Source organism: Tursiops truncatus, chromosome 15 (genome assembly GCF_011762595.2).
Source record: "Tursiops truncatus isolate mTurTru1 chromosome 15, mTurTru1.mat.Y, whole genome shotgun sequence".
Classification (NCBI taxonomy): domain Eukaryota; kingdom Metazoa; phylum Chordata; class Mammalia; order Artiodactyla; family Delphinidae; genus Tursiops; species Tursiops truncatus.
In genome coordinates this window covers 5,086,714-5,112,106 of record NC_047048.1, presented here as the reverse complement: position 1 = coordinate 5,112,106, position 25,393 = coordinate 5,086,714, and the positions used below count along the sequence as shown (strand labels likewise).

At 43.0% G+C, this 25,393-nt stretch overlaps 1 protein-coding gene across 4 annotated transcripts in view; it reads right to left on the bottom strand.

Moving 5' to 3' along the window:
- LMTK2 (lemur tyrosine kinase 2) overlaps window positions 1-25,393 on the bottom strand; it is a 173,914-nt gene that overhangs the window by 42,062 nt on the left and 106,459 nt on the right. For 3 of the 4 annotated variants that reach the window (XM_019930678.3, XM_019930676.3, XM_019930677.3), the window contains 4 exons: window positions 12,721-12,845; window positions 9,569-9,713; window positions 5,377-5,450; window positions 1,547-1,665 (listed from right to left, as the gene is read on the bottom strand). In XM_019930678.3, the coding sequence (XP_019786237.1) occupies window positions 1,547-1,665; window positions 5,377-5,450; window positions 9,569-9,713; window positions 12,721-12,786 (404 nt within the window). In that variant the 5' untranslated portion in view covers window positions 12,787-12,845. Of the gene's footprint in view, window positions 1-1,546; window positions 1,666-5,376; window positions 5,451-9,568; window positions 9,714-12,720; window positions 12,846-25,393 lie in introns of those variants that run through there. The other variant, XM_073791889.1, reaches the window with a different exon arrangement.

Genomic DNA, 25,393 nt, shown 5'->3' with positions numbered 1-25,393 from the left:
CTTCAACTTCACTGATTTTTTCCTCTGTCCTCTCCATTCTGCTGTTGAACTCATCCACTGAGTTTTTACTTTGATTATTATATTTTTCAGTTCTAAAGTGTCCGCTTTGGTCTTCCTTATGTAGTCTATGTCTTTGCTGAAACTTTGTTTTCTTCATTTGTTTCAAGGGTACTATAATTTTTTTAAATATAAATTTATTTATTTATTTTATTTTTGGCTATGTTGGGTCTTCATTGCTGCACACAGGCTTTCTCTAGTTGCGGCGAACGGGGGCTACTCTTTGTTGCAGTGCATGGGCTTCTCACTGCGGTGGCTTCTCTTGTTGCAGAGCACAGGCTCTAGGCATGTGGGCTTCAGTAGTTGTGGCACATAGGCTTAGTTGCTCCATGGCATGTGGGATCTTCCCAGACCAGGGCTCAAACCCGTGTCCCCTGCACTGGCAGGCGGATTCTTAACAACTATGCCACCAGGGAAGTCCCAGGGTACTAAAATTTATTGCTCATTGAAGCATTTTTACAACAGCTGCTTTAAAATCCTTGTCAGATAATCCTAACATCTCTGTCATCTTGGTGTTGGTATCTGTTGTCTTTTCTATTTTTTTGTGTGTTTATTTTATTGAAGTATAGTTGATTTACAATGTTGTGCTAATTTGTACTGTACAGCAAAGTGATTCAGTTGTAAATGCATTCTTTTTCATATTCTTTTACATTATGGTTTATCACAGGATACTGAATATAGTTCCCTGTGCTGTAACAGTAGGACCTTGTTGTTCATCCATTCTATATACAACAGTGTGCATCTGCTAATCCCAAACTCCCAGTCTATCACTACCCTGGCCCCCCTTCCACTTGGTAACCACAGGCCTATTCTCTATATCTGTGAGTCTGTTTCTGTTTTGTAAACAAGTTCATTTGTGTCATATTTTAGCTTCCACATATAAGTGATATCATATGATACTTGTCTTTCTCTGTGTGACTTACTTCACTTAGTTTGATAATCTCTAGGTTCATCCATGTTGCTGCAAATGGCATTATTTCATTCTTTTTTATGGCTGAGTAGTATTCCATTATATATAATGTACCACATCTTCTTTATCCATTTCTCTGTCGATGGACATTTAGGTTGTTTCTATGTCTTGGCTATTGTGAATAGTGCTGCTATGAACAGAGGGATGCATGTATCTCTTTGAAATTAGAGTTTTGTCTGGGGGTAGGATTGCTGGACCCACCCAGGAGTGGGATTGCTGGACCATTTGGCAACTCTACGTTTAGTTTTTTGAGGAATCTCCATACTGTTTTCCATAGTGACTGCACCAAATTACATTCCCACCATCTGTTGTCTTTTCTTACTTAGCTGAGTTCTCTTGGTTCTTGGAAAGATCAGTGATTTCAGCTGAAACCTGGACATTTTGGGTCTTATGCTATGAGACTCTGGATCTTATTTAAATTTTGTATTTTACAAGCAGAAATCCCAAAGGCGTTTTAAACACCTGATTTTCAACAGACCACAGACCACGTTTACAAAACATTCATTACGGTTTACTTACTAGTATGGTTCTCCATTTTTCAAAAAAGTATCGTGTTCCTTTGGGCTTGCACTTGCTTTTAACTCCTTCACTATTACTCTCACTACACTAGTGCCCGTGTAGATCTCTCCAAGGAGCACCTAAAACCAAAGAATAGTTTTTCACTTCACTTCCATCAACATGATAAAGAAGTATGTTACACTTACCAGGAAATGGAATACAGGAAAACAAATTAAGCAACAGTCAGATGGCTTTCTATTATTTTAAATTCTACCTCACGAAAAGCTTGGAAAGCTAAAATATTTTCCTTAAGTTTTAAAACAGTCATCAGATGTTTACAACATTCATATATTTATATGTACTTCTTTTCTATTTACTTAAAAATGTTTTATACTTTAACAGAAATTGCCAATGACATTACAGAAGAGTAATTTATTAGTTTGGTTCAAATATAACCCGAATATTTCTCAAAAACACTTCAACTGAGTTGTGTTATTTTGTTATGTCTACTTCACATAGGACAAAATAAACTGACAGCCAGTGTACAAACTATCATTGCGTTATAGCTTTAAAAATCCATGGCATGCCAGTTATTCCAGGCCTTTATCTTGTACTAAAGCTTCAGTCAAAACACAGGGGAAAAACACTCCACTGAAATTAACAGAACACAAAATGCAAATGAAAATAAGAACAAGCTACAAGCGATATATTAAGTATTAATATAGGACAATACAAAGGCACTCCAAAATACAATATTTAAGATGAAAATGATGATGAAGTAAAGATTTTTACCTAATTTGAGAATGGTCAAAACTAAAAGGCTTCCTTTTAAAATAGGTTTTTTATATTTTTATAAAATAGATTAATTTTAATGCCCTGAAAATAGAGAATAAGAACCTGAACAGAATTTAATGTTATATTAGGAATATAAGGGCAGAAAAATGCATAGAACAGGAAACTCTGATAATTAACCAAGCCATATTCTCTGTTTCAAATAACGAGTTTGCACAGATATAACAAGCCTAACACGTCCATGGTGCTGATTTGCAAAGAGGGGAGAATAACTAGGGGACCAGGCAATGATCTGGCTCACTGTCTCTCTCTCTCTGTAGCCAGCACTGTTGTCATCCTTGGAGGGCAACGTATGCAGGGACTATTCACTCAACACCGGGACCTCTCAGTTCTCTGACCTCACTCCCGCTCATCTTTCCTATGAGCCCATCTCAGCAAACACTCCCAGGGGTCTAGACCTAGCTAGTAATTATGTTATGGCCAAAACCTTGAATTTTAACTTCTTCTCTACCCGTCCTTCGATTTCCAGCTCACTTACTTCAACAGTCTAATCCAACAAGTGCACAACTTGCCCCCCAATCCACTAATGATTCCACCCTCCTGCCCTGACTGCAGGCCCCGCTCTCCTCCCTGACAGCTTAGAGCCCACGACCCTTCACTCCCATCACCCCCGTGCCCTCTCACTGAGGTCTATTAGCTCAGCCAAGCCTCGGTGCTGCTTAAATCCATCTACTTGCCTACAATAAAAAGCATCACAAGTAGAAAAAAGCCATGATGAGTGGTCTCACTTTAAATCTGTGAGGGTCCTCAGCGCTGCTCACCACCACCCCCATTTCCCCAGTTGATATACTTTCCCACATTCTCCTCCTGCTCAAACTTCACGTACATCTTTTCACGCCTGCATTTCAAACGGGCCTCCTATTTACTGAGTAAAATGATCAAAAGTGAACCTGCTCATTTGAACACCAAATCCACCTGCACCTGTGTACACATCCTGTTTCTGCTCCCATTTCAGGAGAGAAACTGTCCCTGTGCCTAAGACCAAGTCCTACAATAATGCTGTGGATCCCTCCTATGCTTACACCCCCTCCCACAGTATCAGTCCCCCTCCCAGATAAACACGCTAAAATAGCAGCATATACTATAAAAAAAAAAACAATCAAAAAACCTTCCCTTGGCCCTTGGACGGGCCCAAACAGCTCATCATTTCTCTGTTCCCTTTTAGATTAAAACTCAACAGAGTTGTCTAAATGTGCTATCTCCAGTTTCTCCCTGGAACCCACCACACGTGAGGATGTGACATGGCCCTTTTGAGGTCACAAGCACTGAATCTTCTGAGGATACCATGGACTGCATGCTGCTGGGTCCTAATTCTCCCAGCCTTCATCTTGCTCAGTGTGTCCACAGCATCTACTGCAATTCATCTTCTGGAGCTCCTCCTCAGACCTTCAGAATAATGCTCCTCTCTCCTGTGCCCTCTCCTACTCACTGGCTGACTCTCTGTCTCCCTCACAGGGTCTCCCTGACTGTGCTGACCTCCCCGCTGCAGGGCCTCAGGGCTCGGTCCTTGTGCCTCCCCCTCTCCTCTGTGTTAGCATTCTCGGTGATGTCATCTAGCCTCAAGTACCACCTCTATACTGAGTTCTCCCAAGTTTATATCTCTGTCTTGAACTCTCAATTTGCATTTCCAGCTGCCTACATGGTATCTCCATTTGCACATCTGAGAGCCATCTCACCCCTGATGTATCCAAAAGTGAACCCATCTTCCTCCTCCACATCTGCTTCTCCCTAGTCTTTCCCATCTCAGATCACAGCAACTCCATGCTTCTTGCCAATCGGGCCATAAGCCGTCATCCTTAACTTCTTTCCCTCTCCAGACTCCGTATCTGCTCCATCCCAAGTCCTGTGTGCTTCCTGTTGGAACCTCGACCTCTCCATGCTATCATCCAGGTCCAAGCCTGCCTGCAACTCTCCCTAGACAATTGCGGCAGCCTTCTTACCAATTTCCCTGCTTCCCCGTGGCCCTCTACAACATGGCGATCCTCTCAACCTGTAAGCCAGGTGATGTCACTCATCCCCAGATCCTGGAGCACCTTCCTAGCCCCCTCTGAGGAAAAGTCAAAGTCTCTAAATGCAGGAAATACCTCATGTCCCCTGGCTCCCCTACCCCTCTCTGAGCCTGTCTCCTACCATTGACTGTTTACTGTCTGATCACCCCCCAGCCCCAACTAGAAATTTCAGCTTTGTCAGGGCAAGGGTTCCAGCTGTTTGCTGCTACATTCCCAGGACTCCACAGGCCAGGACTTTACCATCTTTCTCCACATCATACTCCCAGCACCAAGAACAACGTCTGACACATAATAGGTTTTGCTAAATGGCTTAGAAGATCCGGTAACTAATAAAGTTTGGACGACATGAAAGATACACGACAAACAACTCTTATCGGAAAGACAGAAGCATGAGATGGTTGACTACAGAGCAAATACATCTTCTGGTCGTGGCCGCCCTACTTATGATGCAATGATCACTCAGTTACACCCTTTTACAAAGAATGATTGCTCCATCATAGAAACAGTTGTTATAAAAAAGATCATTCCTTCTGTGGTAAAAAGATCAACAAAGTGTGTTATTATAGGTCACTTGACAGGCTACGAGAAACACAACAGTTCTTCACAATGGTTTTCATTATAACCATGCTACCCATCTATTATAAAGTGGTTTAAGTGTCATAAGGGAAGGGGGAGAAGAAAGAAGAAACAAATAATTTGAGGAGGACAAAAAGCTTCTAAAATTCCCATCTTTTTTCCCTTTTTACCGTTGTCTGCCAACAACTAGAAAAGTCTCTGATATAGAAATAAAAGACCTTCTTGGAAAAACTCACACACCCAGGAATGCTGACGCTCACACTTCCACATGGTTTCAGGGGCCAATGGAGAAATTCAATTGGGACCATAGTGTGTAGACAGTATGTGGAATGTCACGTAACACAAGTCTTAATTAGCTTTAAATTCTAAACAGTATAAGTAGGAGGGGAAAAAATGAAAGCGAACAAACTTTACCTTTCCAAACCAGCCATTTCCAATTTCCTGTATATAATTTAGACTGTGGCGGGCAACTTGAGACTTCAAACCTTCTGTAGGAAAAAGAACATTGAAAACTAAAGATAAGTATTTAACTGAAATAAATATTAATATATAACCTATAAAGTACAAACACTAACATAAATTTAATGTTTGTGATAATAAAGGTAGAAATAAATACATAAAACATCTCTCTCAAACTAATAATGCCAAAACGGTCTCAAATTTTAAAACTGACAGTATTTGTGAATGAATATCCTGCCCTGACTTTAAGCTCTTGCACGGAATCCTCTGACCAACTACCCTACTATAACCACCAGTCACCACCAGTCACCACCACCTCACTGGCCTTTACTCAGTCCTTCCTTTTATGGCGAAGTAGGGACCTCCGGGGCTGTCCCTCCCTAGAAACACTGAAAATCTTGTCAAAAAAACTGTAAGCATCAACCTTATCAGAACTCTGGAGGGTGGAAAAGGTTTATAGCAACCAAAGAGAACCAGAAGGAAGGCCACTGAAACAGGCAGACTTGCTTTGTGGCCTTTAATTTACTCATGTCCTACCTCTCTTGCAGCACATCTTAAAGATGACCCATGTGGGGCTTCCCTAGTGGCGCAGTGGTTGAGAATCTGCCTGCCAATGCAGGGGACACGGGTTTGAACCCTGGTCTGGGAAGATCCCACATACCGTGGAGCAACTAGCCCCGTGAGCCATAATTACTGAGCCTGCGTGTCTGGAGCCTGTGCTCTGCAACAAGAGAGGCCGCGATAGTGAGAGGCCCGTGCACCGCGATGAGGAGTGGCCCCCACTTGCCGCAACTGGAGAAAGCCTCGCACAGAAATGAAGAGCCAACACAGCCAAAAATAAATAAATAAATTAAAAAAAAAAAAAAAAAAAGATGACCCATGTGCCAGAGTGGGTGCTGGTTCCAGAGGGAGCACAGTGACCTTCTTCCCCAGAAACTGTGCTTCTTTTTGACCTGACTGGGGTTTCCCGGAAGGCCTGCTGCAGTGGTGCCCCTTGTTCCACCTAACTTGGGCTCTATCAGGATGAAGAGGCTTCACGTGCCTCAGAAACAACAAAAGCCAAGTGGACAAGGCGCTGCTGCCCGGGGCAAATAAAAAATCCCAACTGAGGCAATAACAGACAGGCTGGAGCTTTAGCAGAAAAGCCCAGTGAAATTTGGGGGGTTTGGGGGGATATGGGCTTTTTAAAAAAAGCTATTATTACACAAACAGGGAAACTTAGAGAGCCACTTGCATGCCCAGGGAAGCACACACACTCAGAAGAGGCCCAAGAAGAACAGAGGCTTCACCTCTGGCAAGTCTCATGCTCAGCAAAGCAGGAAGTGAAGGCTAAGGCAGAGCTGTCAGTGGCCAGGCTGAGGACCTGCCCCAACACAGAGCCAGTCTGCCAGGACCTAGACAGCATCTGTCATTTGTTTCCTTTCTATTTTCTTCTTTTTTTTTTATTATTCAAAATGTCCAGTTTTCAACAAAAAATTACAAACCAAATAAAAAACAATAAAGAATGCTACATGCACTGATACAAAAGATATTTAAAAGAAAGTGTCCCTGAGAAAACAGACATTGGCCTTACTGGACAAGACCTTAAATCAACTGTCTTAAACACGCTGAAAGGGCTAAAGGAAACCACAGACAAACAACCAAAGGAAACTGAGAGAATGATATCCCAATAAATAGAGAAGACCAATAAAGTGATAGAAATTATTAAAAGGAGCCAAATAGAATTTTGGAGCTGAAAGTGCAATAACCAAAAAAAAAAAAAAAAATCACAAGAGGGTTTCAACAACAGATTTGAGCAGACAGAATAATCAGTAAGCCTGAAGGGAGGTCAAATGAAATTATCCGATCTGAGGAGGAGGAAGAAAAAAGAATGAAAACATTAATGAATGAAGTCTAAGGGACTTATGGGATACCATCAAGTGGACCAACATACATATAATGAGAGCCCCAGAGGATGAGGGAGAAAAGGAAGCAGAAAGAATACTTGAAGATATAATGGTAAAAAAATATCTCAAATCTATGAGAAACATGAATCTATACATCTAAGAAGTTCAACAAAGTCCAAGTAAGATAAACTCAGAGATCCACACCAAGACACATTATAATCAAACTATCAAAAACCAAAGATAGAGAATTTTGAAAGCAGCAAGAGAGAACAAGTCATCACATTCAAGGGATCTTCAATAAGAATAACAATTCCATGTCTCATTAGAAACCATGGAGGCCAGAAAGCAGTGGGATGGCACATATAAAGTGCTAAAGAACAGTACCATCAACGAAGAATTCTATACCTAGCAAAACTGTCCTCTAAAAATGAAGGAGAAATTAAGACATTCTCAGATAAACGAGTTTAGGGAGTTTGCTGCCAGTACACCTGCCCTATAAGAAATGCTGAAGGGAGTCCTTCAGGCTAAAATAAAAGGACATTAAAGAGTAACTAGAAGTCATATGAGGAAATAAAGATTTCTGGTAACTACATAGGTAAAATAAAAGCCAGTATTACTGTATTTTTGTGTGTAGCTCCTTTTTTATTTATTATATGACTTAAAAGACAAACACATTAAAAAATTGTATAGTTGACCCTTGAGCAACACAGGTTTGAACTGCACAGGTCCACTTAAATGTAGATTTTTTTCAATAAATACTATAGCACTACACAATTCACAGTTGGATGCAGAAACATGGATACAGAAGGCCCACTATAAAGTTATACACAGATTTTCGACTGTGTGCAGGGCTGGGGGTGCATGGTTGTGTGGGGTGTGGGTCAGCACCCTTAACCCCCTCGTTGTTCAAGGGTCAACAATAAATCTATGTTAATGGGCACACAATGTATAAAGCTGTAATGTGTGTCAACATAAAGGGAAGGAACAGGTTTTATATGTTGGTGAATATAAATTCAGTTGTTATAAATTCAAACTCAGTTGTTATAAATTTAAGGTAATTGTAATCCCATTATAATCACTTTTTAAAAATATAAAAAATATACACAAAAGGGAATGAGAAGGGAATCAAATGATATGCATGCATGGGTGCACACACGCCCACACACACACACACACACACACACACACACACACACACACACACACATACAAATTCCAGTGGCCTGTCTTGCAGAAATGGAAAAACTGATCCTAAAATGCATATAGAATTGCAAGGGACTCAGAATAGCCAAAACAATCTAGAAAAAAAAAAAAGTTGGAAGACACATATTTCCCAATTTCAAATATTACTACAATGCTACAATAATCAAAACAGTGTGGTACTGGCATAAGGATAGACATATAGATCAATGGAATACAACTGAAAGTCCAGAAATTAACCTAAACGAATATGGTCAACTGATTTTCAACAAGGGTGCCAAGACAATTCAAGGCGGGAAGGACCATCTCCTCAGAACTTGTTGCTGGGACAACTAGTCATCCACCTGTAGAATTAACCTGGATCATTACCTCACACCACATATAAATATTTTATATGAAACACACCAGCTGTGTCATGTTTTAGCTAGCTTTTTTTAAAATATAGCCTATAGCAATATTAATCAACTGTTCAGTTTATACTGCCCTAAACATACACCACTGTGTGTGCAGTACCAAGGCAGGCTTGGTACCTACAAAGACTTAAAGAACCTTCTCAGCAGTATTAGAAATCCCTAATTATTGAACCACTAGTGATACTCTATTTTATAATAAGAAATTAATTAACATCTAGTCAAACCTCTATCTTCTATCTTAGCATGAAAAGTAATATCCAAATTACCCCTCCTCCCCAAACGCAGGACATCCCAGTAGAAAACAGCAGTGTCCTACTCAGCCAGACAGGCAGTGTTGAGAACTGGCAGAGAAGCCTGCCTACCAACACAGAGGCCAGGAGCCTCTGTCAGAGTATTCCATTTTGAAGAATCGAGGAGACCAATTTACTCTTATGCCAGAGCCAAGGTCCAAAAGGAAAGGACTCAGCTTTTGCAGGAATGCAATGGGCCTGACCACTAGAATTCAGCTTCACCAGAGAGCAGAAGGAAGAAAAATTAGCAAGCAGAGGAGACAGGCAGTCCAATTTTTTTATGATTAGTAGTAAGGCTCCCTTTCTCACTTCTCAGAAATTATTCATGGAAACATGACATCAGGATGGAAGGTCTTACCTACAGAAGGCTGGAATTGTGATGGAGCTGGTAGTGAAATATTTGGTACTGAAAGTGTGAAAACTTCTGCTGGGGATTGAACAGAGGGAGTATCTTCTGCTGGTGGTGTGAAATCAATCTCATCATCAAAATTATCTTCAAATTCCTAAAATAAAGGACGAGCAATGTTATATCTAATATAAATCAGCTTGAGAGTAAATACCAAAAACATCTGCTAACATTGAAGATATGAACATTTATTCACTCATTTGGAACACACTGCCATAATTTTTTTTTCCAATTTGTGCTGACTTCAGGTAAAAAGCATATGTAATTGTGTTCTCCAACTCAAAATAGCAGAATAAATAAGATCTGAAAATAAATTATACATATTTTATGTAATTTTTAAACTGATAACTTGAAGTTAAATGCAAAGTTTTCTAAAATGACCCTGGAACTTAAAAGGGAAATAATCTTCCCGTTTCAAAATTTTATGTTTAAGTTACTATAGTTTAATGTATTCTTTTTATTACTATTATTCACTTTCACAAATCTCTCTGCATATTGAATCAAAACATTTATTTTTCAATTGTATATGTACTTCTAGTTGCTGTGTGATTTCAATCAAAATAAAGATAGTTAAAAGACTCAGAAAAGATATTTTTAAGCGAGTCCTATTTCTCTGGAAAGAGTAATAATGGATAAATTATTAAACTGGGTAACAAAACTATCAAGATCTGAACCAGGAAGGTCGGTACTAAACTCTGTATCACGTAAGTGCAATAAACATTCTAAGAACATCCAGCTTTCTAAAGATGGCAACTTTAATATTGAGGCTGCACCAATAACGCTGTGGAAACCTTTTAAGTGACTCTGTCCAGCAGAAAGCTATCCTGACTCTTCCTATCATCATTCCAGTGAGCTGGGCCTACCTTGGTGTCCATGTTAATTTAACGTAGATACAGATGATTATCAAGGTCTTTCATTCAGATAATTAATGAGCATTACCCCACCAGGAGCCATGACAGAAGCTGAACGAGACTGTTTTCACTCGTCTACACAGCTCCCTTTTCTATGACCTCCCTCTACCCCACCCGCCCCCATGCAAGGGAGAAGCTGAAGGTTGCAAGGGTGGATTTCTCTGATACAACATTTATGCTCTCACATGCATGCAAGAGGACATATTCTTATGTATGTCATACACGTTGTCAAACGCATTAGGACACTATCACTATTTGTATCGGGGGAGGGGAGAGCAGGACACTTCAATCTGTGAGGTCACCTCTAAACACAACAGCTTTGTCCAATTTCCCCTTCAGACATTCCTAAAGGTTCTCTCATTAAAAAAAGACTTCATCCATCACTCCTAACCTTGGCAGCGGCAGGATATACCATTAGGCAGCAGAGGATTCTAAAGATTCACAGATGTAATACAGTACAACAACAATAAAAATAACAACAACAACAGTATAACAACAATAACAACAACAACGGGGCCGTGAGCGAAGACCAGGTCACTTGTAAAAGACTGCAGCTTCTTGGCCTGTAAATGACTTCCCAGGGACCATTTAGTTCTGAAACGCCACACTTCTAAGTCTAAAGGAAACCCACGAATGATAGATGGTGACACTCTTCTTCAGTTACAGTCTGGAAGCTGGAGAGGATCCTCTGTACGGTGTGGTCCCTGAGCCGCCTGCATCAGAATCACCTGGGGAAGCCCGATAAAAACACACCCTCCCTGAATCTGAGTCATCATAAATGCCCTGTGTCCACACTAAGCGTCAGGGGGGTTAGAACAATTCGAGGCAAGAATGAGGTATCGTGATGTGAGAGAGAAACTGGCTTTCATTTTCAGAAACACTGATCAGGCTTCATCTTCGTCCCCAAAGGGCCAGGGGTCTGTGCAAAGTCCCTCAGCAAGACTGACAGTCAAGGGACACGGATTCTCTGCCCACCTCTGTGGCCCCGTGCGGCGCAGTCGCTGGGTTCCCACAGAAGTGTCTGCACTGATCCAAGGGCCTAGGCGCTCACGTCCTCCATGTCTGGGGTGAAATCTTCTAAAGAAAATGACCTGTGCTCATGAGTCTTTCCCCCCAGATGCCCACCCCAGTCCTCCAGCCTCCATCCTGTGTGTGTATAACACTGGTGTCCAGCCAAAGGGACAGCACATCTTCTCTCCTCAGAGCTGCCACCAGACCCAAGGTAAAGGGAACACACGACAGAAACAGGTGTGAGGCTCGAGAAATAAGGTCCACACATCCACGAAAAAGGTTTTCCCCTGATTTGAACCACAGTCCTCAGGACTCCTGGGACAGCCCTAGTCCAGTTGGTAAAGCTCTATATTAAAGACCATTTCCTCTGCATGTGCACAGTCCTTTTTTTCCCCTTCTTTTATGTACTCCTTTTTAATAAGTCTTCACTGAGCCCTAACACATGCCAGCGGTAAGTTCTAGAGGGGATATCCCAGCTGGTTTCTGGCAGACTCCACCCATCCTCAGCAGCTACGACAACAATCCTTCTATATTATCACCTCCCCCACCTCCACCCTCCACCCTGGGCAAGCTTTACAACTGGCACCCTTCTTTTCTCCTCCTTAGGGAACTCAGGGCTCGAGGTAAACTGAAAGATGCTCTTCCTCACACACAAAACACACTGGCCTCAATGATCTCAACAACCACAAATTCACCAGCACATAGTTTGGAAAAAAATCAAAACCAGCCTGCTTCTCCTTACAGGCCTTATAGCAAGTGAATTCAATCATCATTCCTTATTCCTCACTTGACAAAACTTAAATTAAAACAGGCAAGTGGCTACTGTCAATGATGCTCTGAGGCAGGGCCAGCACCTGCAGCCAGTGAGCCAAATCCAGACCACCTACTTTACTCTGTACACGAGATTTCACTGGCACACAGCGGTGACCACCTGTTCCCATGCTGTCTGTGGCTCACGTGGCTACAATGGCCGAGCTGAGAGCTGAGTAGCCATGACAGAGACTGTATGGCCCACAGTATTTACTATTTACAATAGCTCTTTATTTAACTTTAATATTTACTATCTGGCCCCCACAGAAAAAAATTTGCCAACTCCTGCACCCAAGGGACTGTGATATACAGCCGTTCTATTGGTAAATGTATCAGAGGATGACTTTAAATGTTCCTACCACCTGTGCTCACCTTAAAGTCTATTTCTGGGTCCTTACAGCAGGATACACAATTTACAATTAACACTATTAATATCATTAAACTGCACACAGACAGGATCACAAAAGATGAGGAAATTTCTGCAGCAGGTGCCTCCCCTGGAAAGAGAAATAAACAATATTAACATGCGCATTCCAAAATCAACTTTAGTAAGTGAATCAATATATTTTCTGCCAGATACAAACGGGACCAAGAGTTAATAAAATAATGCTCAAATGCTCAAGATAAAGCTGATGACCAACCCAGGATAAGAAGTTAGAGGGTTTTTTTAAAAAAACTTCTGATTTGGGGACTTCCCTGGCGGTCCAGTGGTTAAGACTTCACCTTCCAATGCAGGGGGTGTGGGTTCAATCCCTAGTCAGGGAGCTAAGATCCCGCATGCCTCGAGACCAGAAGCAATATTGTAACAAATTCAATAAAGACTTTAAAATTGGTACAAATCAAAAAAAAAAATCTTAAAAACTTCTGATTTTGAAACAACTTCAGATTTACAGAAGAGTCGCAGAGACAGTGCAGACAGTCCTCATATACCCTTCACCTCGCTTCCACTAACATTAGCATGTTACATAGTGTACTTATCAAAGCTAAAACAGTAACACTGGTACAATACTATCAACACTAATTGAACTTCTGACTTTATTTGGATTTTACCAGTTTTTCCATCAACACCGTTTTTCTTTCCCAGGATTCAATCCAGGCCACCAATGTTGCATTTACTCATCATGTCCACTTAGTCTCCTCTGATCCCTGATGTCTCTCTGTCCGTGTTTCATAGCTCCAACACTCCTGAAGAGGACTGGTCAGTTATTTTGTAGAATGTCCCTCAGATGGGGTTGCCTGATGTTTTCTCATGACTGGACTGAGGTTACAGATATCTGGGAAGAATCTAGAACACCACGTGGTGACAGGTCCTTCTCATGACATCGTATCTGGGGCATGTGATGTTGGCACAATCATTACCAGTGACGTGAAACTGGATCCCTTGGCCCAGGGGGTTTCTGCCAGGTTTGACCACAGTGAAGTTACCCTTTTCCCTTCGCATACGCCTCTCTTCAGAAGAGGGTCACAAAGTCCAGGGAACACGCACGGGTAAGGGAATTAAGCTGTACTTCCCGGAGGGAGGAGTGTCCCAGGATGTGTAGACACAGGTTAAAAGGGCTACAGTAACTGATACCCAGGGATACACTCCGAGGCTCTTCACACACCCCGGGTCTCCGGGAAGCTTTACACCATAGTTTTCACCGGAGTCGTGCGTCTTCCCTGCAGCAATGAACACTGTGATGTTCTAGTGGTGATTCTTCTATTTCCCTTATTCCTTCTACATTTACTACTTGGTACGCTTCTGTAAGGAAGATTTGTCCCTCCTCCCACACTTATTTATTCAGTCATTTACAAAGTTATGAACTCATAAGATACTTATTTTATTCTTTGGGTTACAATCCATTATTCTCATTTCTTTGTGGCTCAAATTGTTCGAGCTTTGGCCCCTGGGAGCTGTTTCAAGTTGACTCCTGGGTCCTTCAGACATGCCCCATCCTTTACTTTTTTCCTCCTATACTTCCTCACTCTCTGATGCTATGGGAAGCTCCAGGCTCCTCTTATATTTTCCCTCCTCCGGCTTTAGAATCAGCCACTTCTCCAAGGAGCTCCTGTCACAATAAGGAACCTGAAAACTACAGCCTGTGACCACTTTTTGCTTGCGAGGGCGGGGGCAGCTAAGGATGATTTTTGCATCTTTAAAGGGCTGTTTCGGGGGGGGGGGGGGGGGTAGAAATTGTAATAGATACTGCCTGTGAGCCACTGACAGAAAAAGTCTGCAACCCCTGTCTAGACCAGAAAGATTCTCTCTGCTTACTTTCAGCAAAGATTTAGTTATCTGGAAAGCACCTTATTCAACTAGGGCTAGTTTGAACCTTTTTTTGTTAGAGCAAATTGTTAAGTCTTACCTACCAGCGTTTTACTAAGAAATACACTTTTCTTCTGTCTCTCCTGCTTTGAGATATAACTAACATATAACACGGTGTAAGTTTAAGGTGTGCGACATGATAATTTCATATACATATATATTGTGAAATGATTATCACAGTAAAGTCAGAAATAAACTTTTCCTTAAAATCCCCACCAACGGCTAATTACATGTTCAGAGGCACCAAGCAAGGAGGCATGGAGACAAGTTAAGGAACGATGCCACCATTTTTCTTAAATGAGATCACAGTACCTGAAGAAAGCAAAAACTAACCAAACTCTTATGTGAGTGAAACACATTCTTGAACATAAAATGCTCTTCTTTAGTGAAGAGCAGAGAAGCCTAAAGGAGTCAGCACGTCAAGTGCAAAGCAGGAATGAATTCCTTTCCAATAACACAAGTCTATCTGAGAATGAGCACTGCTGGAACCTGCTTTGCCACGAGGGGGCTCGGACTCCACTGCAGCCTTCCTTCTTAAAAATAGTGCCATTGACCAAAGGTTGTCAAGCACCTGCAAGCTCTAAACCCACAAAATCGAACACAGAGGGAAATCCACACATGAACACAGAAGAACGCAGAATTCCCTGACTAGGGACATCGGTGCCCATCTGGAAAACTAAGCGAAGCAAGGAGCCTGAGCCACTGAGAGCTGACCTTCTAGAACCAATACTCAGCTCGGCCTGTGCTGCCCACTGGTATTTTCTTATAACTCTGTTTCACTCCCCCTGACTCATACAATAAGGATTAAATACGACTCCTGAGGCTTATGTGGCAAAGCACTTTCATATACACTGTATTTTACTGATTTTTTAAAATAAATTTATTTACTTATTTATTTGTTTATTTTTGGCCACGTAGGGTCTTCGTTGCTGCGCACAGGCTTTCTCTAGTTGTGGTGAGTGGGGGCTACTCTTTGTTGCAGTGGCTTCTCTTTGTTGCAGAGTCTGGGCTCAAGGCACGCAGGCTCAGTAGCTAGGTTCCCGGCTCTAGAACACAGGTTCAGTAGTTGTGGCGCACGGGCTTAGTTGCTCCGCGGCATGTGGGATCTTCCCGGACCAGGGATCGAACCCGTGTCCCCTGCATTGGCAGGCGGATTCTTAACCACTGTGCCACCAGGGAAGTCCTATTTTACTGATTTTTAAGATGAGGTTTGCCCACTGCATTTTAAGATCTCTAAATTTCAGGGCTATCTTACACTCGAAAGAAAGCTGTTTTCATTGGCAGCATTTCTTCTTTCTTTTTTTTTTTTTTTTTGTGGTACGTGGGCCTCTCACTGTTGTGACCTCTCCCGTTGCGGAGCACAGGCTCCGGATGCGCAGGCTCAGCAGCCACGGCTCACAGGCCCAGACGCTCCGCGGCATGTGGGATCTTCCCAGACCAGGGATCGAACCCATGTCCCCTGCATCGACAGGCGGACTCTCAACCACTGCGCCACCAGGGAAGCCCTCTTCTTTCTTAATGGCACAAAAATAAGGGTGTGTCATTATCGGTCATATCTGAGATTTGATAAAATATAGTATTATTTCATTTGATCGTCACAACGCCAGCTCCATGTCACAGACGAGGACACCGATGTGCCTAAGGACACGCGGTGGGAAAGCGGCTAGGCCAGACTCGGGGTTCAGGGGTGCTGGGTACAAGTCCCTTGATACCACATTGATTTGCCTCATTGTTTTTAACATTTAAAAACAGCCTAAGTGCTTCAAAGGAAACCTCTCACTGTAATTAAGACAGTTCATACTTCTCCAAACTCCAGAGGATGAATAGTAAACAACTTTTTTCTCTCTTTCCATCTATAATTTATCGTCACACCCTATCATAAAATTTGATCAAAACTGCCTGAGGGCCAGCGCAATAACTGATCCATAAAACTGTCTTCTGTGAGTCACCAGGCAGGCATGAAAAGTCATACCCGTGTTAAAAATAACTAGTTATGTGGAGTTTTGCCTGACCTTGATAACATATTTATTTCTGTTAAGACACTGCAGGGGCCTCTGCTCTCCTGGACTCAGATTTCCTCAAGGCATACAAGTCTACTCCACCTCAATGTCTACCAGGCCCACTGAAAAGGTTCTAAATCACTACCTGAGATATTTACTAGATAGCCTCTAGGAGACATTTTTACAGTTTTACCATTCCTAGAAACTATTTTGTTTACTGTATTTTTCTTTTGATCAGCCCAAAGTCCTATGCTTTAAAAAAAAAACAACAACAACAAAACTGTATACCAACAGAGGAACACTTCCATACAAAAAAGAAAAACTTGTATAAAATGAAGAAATCAAACCAGCCTCCTATAGGCTGGAAGGTGAGATGGGTTTGCATAAACCTCAGAGAGGAAGTAAATTCTAGACCTGAGGAACTACACTAAAATCCCCGTGGCCCCAGTGGTCAAACTATAACCCAGGACCCTGGAAGGTTCCTGATTGCGACAGCCGGAAACTATGAAGAAAGACAGTTTTCTTTTGACACTCTCGAGTCTGCAGCATTCAGAGACGTGTTAAGTCAAACCAATCATCGCCTACAGAAAAACATCAATAATGACAGGAGTGTCTCCGCACACTGAGGCTGCCTCACAGATTACAAACTGAGAACAAGGATAATTAGAGGTTTGGGGTACTTCGTACACCTCCCCAAGACACCGGTGCAAAAACACATGGTATCTCCAAGGTACAGTCTATGAGTTTTCATTTTCGTTTCCAAACCATTTTAATAGATACCTAGCACTTGATTTAATAAGCAGAAAACCTAAGAAACTCTGAGAGGTAGGTGCATCTTATCTGTTTTATCAACAGGTAATCTGGGGAACACAATTTCTCAGTAATGACGCAGAGTAAGTGAGGAGTGCTATCCAATTATTAATTCAACCATTATAAATCCCTGCCTAGAACCATGATTAGAACTTGAGCACATGCGTAATTAACTGAAGAGTCACCTGTGAATCCTTTTTCAGATTAAATTAAAAATTTTAAAGGTTCACAGATAAAAAGAAATGATGATCAATGTCTAGATCCATGAGGGATTGCAAAACGCTGATATTCTAACTTTGTCATTCCCTGTTTGGTTACCAGCTGATATACTGATATCAGTTTACAAAGAAAATTTCCCCATATTTACTATCTGGTTAGCTAGTGGTTCAAGTTGTAAAGGGTGAGACTGAAACTTCAAACCCTTTAATCACATGGTTGGTTCCTCTGGCCACCGGCCCCCATCCTGAAGGTACTTAGGGGCCAAGAGTCACTTCAATAGCATAAATTCGGGTGTGGTTGGAAGGCGCTTGTTATTAATAACAAGAGGTGCTCCTGTCACCCCATCACTCAGGAAATTCCAAGGGTTTCAGGAGCTCCGTGCCAGAAGAGGGGACAAAGACCAAATAGATATTTCCTCTTATGTCCAAGATATATAGAACAGGGCTCAGGAAACAATGGCCTGTGGGGAAAGACTGCCTGCTGTTGGTTTTGGTATGGCCTGCCGGCTAAGAATAGTGCTTACATTCTTAAATAGCTGTTTAAAAAAAAAAAAACCCAAAAGAAAAATATTTCATGACAGGACATTTGTATCGATAGCTAATAATGCAAAAAGACAGACAACCTGACATTACCAGCCTCCAGATGGAAAGACACACCACCACCCACTACACAGTACTACCCAAAACAAACAATCCAATAGTAACAAAGTATCAAACCTGCATCTGACCAAGCCTCTAGATCTAAATACCAATTAACAGGAAATAAAGAGAATAGTGGAACATATTAAATTTCACAACAAGAACATAATCAGCAAAGTTTAGGCTACGAAAAACACTCAAGGAGAAAACCCTGATGAATTACAAGGAGAGAGAAAGAGAGATGGAGAAGGAACTAAAAGAGAGTTTAAAAGACCAACCAACTGCAATGTACAGGTGTTAATTTGAATCATGATTCAAAAACCTTAAAAAAATTATGACATTGAGACGATTGGAAATCTGAACACTGACAATTGACCATATTAGGGAAGCATGATCTAGTTCTCCTAGGAGAGAGTGATAATGGCTCTGTTTTTAAAAGTTGTCTTTATCTCTCAGAGATAGTGACCTATTTAACAATGACTGGAATTTGGTTCAGAATAGTATGAGGGTAGGGAAACTGATGGGGGTATTATGAAAAAAGATGGCCCCAAGCCGAGTCAATGGGTGGGTGAAAGGTACGTTCGTGGGAATTCATTATAGCCTCTGTCTAGTCTGGTGTATGTTTGAAGTTTTCCATTTATTAAATAATTTCTTCACATCCATTAAATAAAAAGTTTAAATAGGAAAAAAAAGTAGATATAACAATTTACAATCTGTGTGTCATAGTTTGCTAGAAATGCGGTAACAAAGTACGAACTGGTATGGACACTTCTAGAGGCTACAAGTCCAAGATGAAGCAGGGTTGGTTCCTCTGAGGGCTGTGAGAGACGGATCTGTCCCAGGTCTGTCTTCTCCCTGGGAATCTTCACATCACCTTCCCTCTATGCCTATTTCTGTGTCCAAATTTACCCTTTTTATAAGGACACAGTCATGTTGAATCACAGCCCTCCTAATGACCTCATTTTAACTTCATAACCTCTGTAAAGACCCTGTCTCCAAATAAGATCACACTCTGAGTTATAAGAGGTTAGGACTTCAATATATGAATCCGGGAGGGGGATACGATTTAACCCATCTCCAGGATGTATGTTTAAATGAAAACAAGAAAAAAAAAAACCAGAAACAAACAGAACAGGTCGCAACAGTGTGTACACAACGTCACCAGCGGGCAACAGTAGGCACCTACGGGGAGGGAGACCAGGAGGAGGGGACACAGGGAGAGGTGGCTCCATCCTTCCACGTCTTGACTTCTGTACCAGGGGCTTCCCATGGTTGTCAGCCGAAAGTCCAAACCCCTTAACGAGCCTTACAGCATCCCTGGTCCTCCAGCCCCCGTTCACCTCTTCGCCCTGCACCCTCATCACTCGCCCCAGCTCTCCACCTGGAGCGACGATGGACCCCTCCCAGTCCTTCCAGATGGATTCTCTGTGACCTCAGTCTTCAAGTTCACTTTCTCCCCCACCAGAAATCCATCATTAATCTACTCGTTAACAGGATAAACACATGCTTTCAGGGTCAAACAAATAAGACCAAAAAGTAGCATTCCTTCAGTAATTTTATGCTCTTACTCAGCAAAGATTCTCCCCCATCACTAATCACCCTATGTCCACGGCACTGGGGTGTCCCTCCCTTGCCCCAGTCATGGCTTATCACTCGTTCCCCAGGTTGCACACAACTCCCACAAACACACTTTACTTGCCCATTTTGCAATTCATGTTTAGCAGTGTAACTCTTAAGTTGTCTTCTTTAAAAAATAAGTTTTCTTAAAGAGTGGGTTTCCCCCAGCTTATATTCTCCTGTGATAGTGGGTATTTATTTCCACACGCCATGCTCTTTGCACAGTCTCATCTCACTGGAAGCCGTCAGAGTGGTTTCACCCCACGCCGGCAGAGAGGATCCAAAGGCACCCTCTCCTCCAGGGGCCCCCGATGGTGCTGCACAAGGAGCCTCCATGGTCGGTACCCCAAGTAACAGGGAATCTTAACAGATGCCTTCTAAGACACGAGTCTAAACCTGCGTATTAGTCTGCTCGGGCCACCATAACCAGACACCAGACACTGTGCAGCTTCAACAACAGAAATCTGTCTCACAATCTGGAGGCTGAAGTCCAAGAGCCAGGGGTCGGCACGGTTGGCTCCTTCTGAGGCCTTGGCTTGCAGATGACCATCTTCTTTTTTAAAAATAATTAATTAATTTATTTATTTTGGGCTGTGTTGGGTCTTCGTTTCTGTGCGAGGGCTTTCTCTAGTTGTGGCGAGCGGGGGCCACTCTTCATCGCGGTGCGCGGGCCTCTCACTGCCGCAGCCTCTCTTGTTGCGGAGCACAGGCTCCAGACGCACAGGCTCAGTGGTTGTGGCTCACGGGCCCAGATGCTCCGCGGCATGTGGGATCCTCCCAGACCAGGGCTCAAACCCGTGTCCCCTGCATTAGCAGGCAGACTCTCAACCACTGCGCCACCAGGGAAGCCCCCAGATGACCATCCTCTCGCTGTGTCCTACTCTGAGCGAGCATCCCTGATGTCTCTTTGTGTTCACATTTCCTCTTCTTGTAAGGACAACAGTCACATTGGATTAGCAACGAAAGAGCTAATGGCCTTATTTTAACATATTCACATCTTCAAAGGCCTGATCTCCAAATACAGTCAGTCACCTTCTGAAGTTGCAGGGTGGCTGAGCTCAGCCCTGAACACTGAAAATTTATTAATTTCGGAACACCACCCCCACTGGTAGGGGATCCACTCTTGCTGGTACCAGAGACAAGTATACGCAGCCTTCCTCCCTGGCTTCCCAGGACGCAGTGGTTTGAAAATGGGAACGGACTCTACAGCAGTTAAAGCGAGGGTCAGATACGTACCTAACCCTTCTGTTCTCCACCCTCACCCTCAGGAAATGCGCAGGAGAGATTTATGTGTCTACTTGACAATTAAAGCTGGTGCCCACTGGGCTGACTAGACAAAGGAAACCTGGCAGAACTCAGAGAAGCTAAGGACCAGCAATCTTCCAAACCAGTGCCAGACATCAAGCCCAGGCTTTTTTTTTTTTTTTTTTTTTTTTTAAGTGTAGGACCAACAAGTCCACCTTCCTTTTCCAACATCCTGACAAGCAGCTCTACATCTGGGAGACCAGTCAAATGAATCATGCCACTCAAGGAAAAAGGTTCAGACCATCATTGCAAATCACACATTTTTATTTAACACCTCAAAATTACAAACCCATCTATCATAAAGGTTTCCTGTGCACAGAATCTTCAGTCACTGTTTTCCTTGTCTCTTAATTTAACAATACACCTATTTATAATAACATTAAACACTCCAGAATCTCCCTGATGAATTCTAATATTAGGAAGGGAAAATGAAGCACAGCACTAAATATACCCAACCGCAGGGAACAGTAAATAGTGCGTTGATGATCTAGCTGATGAATCAGAGATTCCACAAAGACCCCTAAGCCAGGACATCAACAGCCTGGAAAAACAAACCATGCTGTGTGCTAACCAGTGAAGTCCTCTTCTTCTTCAGAAACAATTTCCAAGGTCAGCCAACCGCACTGTTCTCTCACACCTGCAGAAAGGTTATATACTTTGAGCGCTGACTGAATACCGGTGAATGAGATCATTTTAGATGAAGTCGCTGTTTCTCTCAGCTGTGTCCATTAAAAGCTGTTATCAGAGGCTCATTTTATTCCAATTTTAAAATCACTAACTAGGATGGAGACTACCACAAGAGAGCTCATCTCACGTGAGCTTGGCCAAAGGAATGTCACAGTTTGGCCAAAGGAATGTCAGGTTTAGATGACCTCTGCCAGACTACCCTGGGCCCACACCCCAGGAAAATGATGGCAGGGATCATATTTTATGAACTAGAATCTTAATTAGGTTGTTGGCATAGTTAAGGTGTGGAGTCATCCACAGTGCCAGATGTTTGTAACAGCTCTGAATCAGGACCTCCCTGTGGTCCAGGAAGCCAGCTGATGAACAAGCAGGATCTGGTCCCAGAAGTAGAAACCCTGGGCCAGTTTCCCAGGGCTTCTTCCCCCACAACTGGCCACTTCAGTGCACCACTAATGTCTGGGGAAAAGGACATTCTGTCTTTCCATACGACTTCCCCTTGAAATCTGTAGCATCGTGCAGGCAAGTCAATGGCAGTATTGTATTCACAACACTTAGCCGGTACACTTCCTGCAAAATACAGCCAAAAAGGAAAGGACAGATGACCTAGATGTGTGCTCCTTACTTCCCAGGCAGGGCAGACCCCAAACATCCTAGATAAACATGTCTACCTGTTTCTTAATATTTCCTACAACACTCTGATAGAGCCTATGGTCTCAGAACCTTTCCAGCTTCCTAAGGTCTAATTGAAAGTCTTGCCAATATAATTGACACATATTCTCTGGCCATGTCTTTAAAAGTTCTCTCTTTAGAGGAAGCAGACGGTGGTACAGATGCAGTTGGACTGGCCATAGGGATGGCTGGACTGGGGGAGGGGTACAGAGAATTCATTACACTCTTCCGTCTACCTTGTTTATGTTCAACATTCTCCATAATAAAGTACTACCTTAATAACTAAGCCAGAAACTGCTTACAATACTGAACTGGACAAGGGGCTATGGAACGTCAAGGCAAGATTACCTAGGGCTTCCTATCTGATAATGCTCCTCTGATACTGTCTTTATATTGTACAGAAAAATAAACCCAATATAACTAGGTGCTTCCAGACACTCAGGTGTCCAGCCCAAGTCAAGAGACCTATAGATAATTAGAAGAGTTCTGGGGACAAGGTGTCTCTTATGGAAACAGCTGTTCCATCACCAGACTGTGAAGTCTACCCACCAGTAAGCCCCACCCAACACATCGATTCATTCAGCAAGTGTTCACCCAGCATCTTCTACAGAACAGGCACTGCCACAGGTTCGGGGAGCACAGAAGTGGAGAGAACAAAGCCCCTGCATTCACAGCTTACATTCTCGTGCAGGAGACGGACCACAGGCAAATTAATAAATATATGGCACCTTGGACGGTGATAAGCAATGTGGAAAAATAAAGCAGGGAGGGGACGTGGGAGATTGTTACTTTATATGAAGTGATCAGGGAACCCATTCTGATATTAGAATAATTCACATGAGAAATGATGGTGGTTTGGCCCCAGGTGGTTATGAAAATAGCTAATACATAAATGGTGCTTACTATGTGCCAGGCACTGTTCTAAACTCATCCAACCCCATAACGACCCTTTGAGGTGGGTACTATTATTAGCCCCACTTTAAAGTGAAGAAGCTGAACCCAGGAGAGGCAAAGATGCTTCTCCCGGGTCACACAGCTCCCACGTGGTGATGCTCAGGGGCACACTCCTACTCCAGGGCACTGAGGCAGGAGTGCCTGGGACCTGTCGGCAGATGCGACAAGGAGTGTGAGGGGAAAGAGTCGCAGGGGACACCTCCCATCGGTGTCCCTCGTTCTTCAACATGGGCAGGCTTTCAAGGATCGCCTGACATTTGAGAAAACCCTCCTTAAAAAAGGTGAAAAAGGGCTTCCCTGGTGGCGCAGTGGTTGAGAGTCCACCTGCCGATGCAGGGGACACGGGTTCGTGTCCCGGTCCGGGAAGATCCCACATGCCGCGGAGCGGCTGGGTCCGTGAGCCATGGCCGCTGAGCCTGCGCGTCCGGAGCCTGTGCTCCGCAACGGGAGAGGCCACAGCAGTGAGAGGCCCGCGTACCGCAAAAAAAAAAAAGTGAAAGAAAGTGACCAAACCAAAGAGAGAAAAAGGGATCTGAAGGAGGCAGACCATACAGTGGTTAAAAAAAAAAACCTAAAAATTATTACAAAGCTATAATTAATATCCTCAGAAATAAGAGGAGATATTACACTCATGAGAAGATGCTATTTAGAAGGGGGGTGGGGGAGGAAGGAAAAACTCTTGGAAATAAAGTGTTGTAGAAAAAACAAAGGCCGTCACATAGTAGAACGAAGAGAGAAAACGTGAACAAAAGGAGTCGAAGGTCACTCCAAAAAAGCCCAACATTCAACTAACAGACGTTCCAGGAGGAAAAGAACAAAGAAAAGGAAGAGGAAATAACTCCCTAAAAATATATGTGTATGAAACTCTTCTGGAACTAAAGGACGCCACTTTCCAGATTCAAAAGGCCCACTGCGTACCCACCTTGATGAGTGGGATGAACGGTAAAGACTCACGCCAAGGCATCGCTTTGCAACCTTCCGGAATTTAGAGAGAAAGTCTCAAAAGTTTCTATCCAAGACAGGGAACAGAGGCCACGTGGGAGAGGAAATCAGGTGGCCTCAGACCTGGCAGCAGAGCGCTGGGGGCAGTGGGAGAGCCACCCAAGTCCCGCACAGGGCGTAGCCAACCCACCGAGAGGACATTTCAACTCCTGCCAAGGAGTGTGGGACAAATTAATGATACACTCACGAAGAGCTAAGGAAATGATAACATCTAGCTAAAAGAAAAGATGCCGAAGAAATTTAATCATCAGATACACTATAGGCTCAGCTGCGAACAGTATTTGTGGTCATAAAAATATGAATGCTGGGGCTTCCCTGGTGGCACAGTGGTTGAGAGTCCGCCTGCCAATGCAGGGTACACGGGTTCATGCCCCGGTCCGGGAGGATCCCACATGCCGCGGAGCGGTTGGGCCCGTGAGCCATGGCCGCTGAGCCTGCGCGTCCGGAGCCTGTGCTCCGCAACGGGAGAGGCCACAACAGTGAGAGGCCCGCGTACCGCAAAAAAAAAAAAAAAAAAAAAAAAAAGCTGAATGCTGATTTAACCAAAAAGTGTAAATAACGATGCTGAGGAGGGGGAGAGTGTGTACGTGTGTAAGTATATAAATCCTCTTCTTCCATAGCAGAAATTCAGTACCTACTGAAACCAAGAAACAGTGGTTCCACCCTGTTCTTTAGCAACATGGCTAAAAGAGCTGGCAGGCAATGCCCAGGGGAGCAGAGAGTAGGGATGAAGAACAGGATGTGGGACAGGGGCTCCCTAAGCTATTTTTATTATAAGCTCTGGAACACTTTCACTTTAAAAAATATCTACATGCACTAATTGATGCAAATAGAGAGGA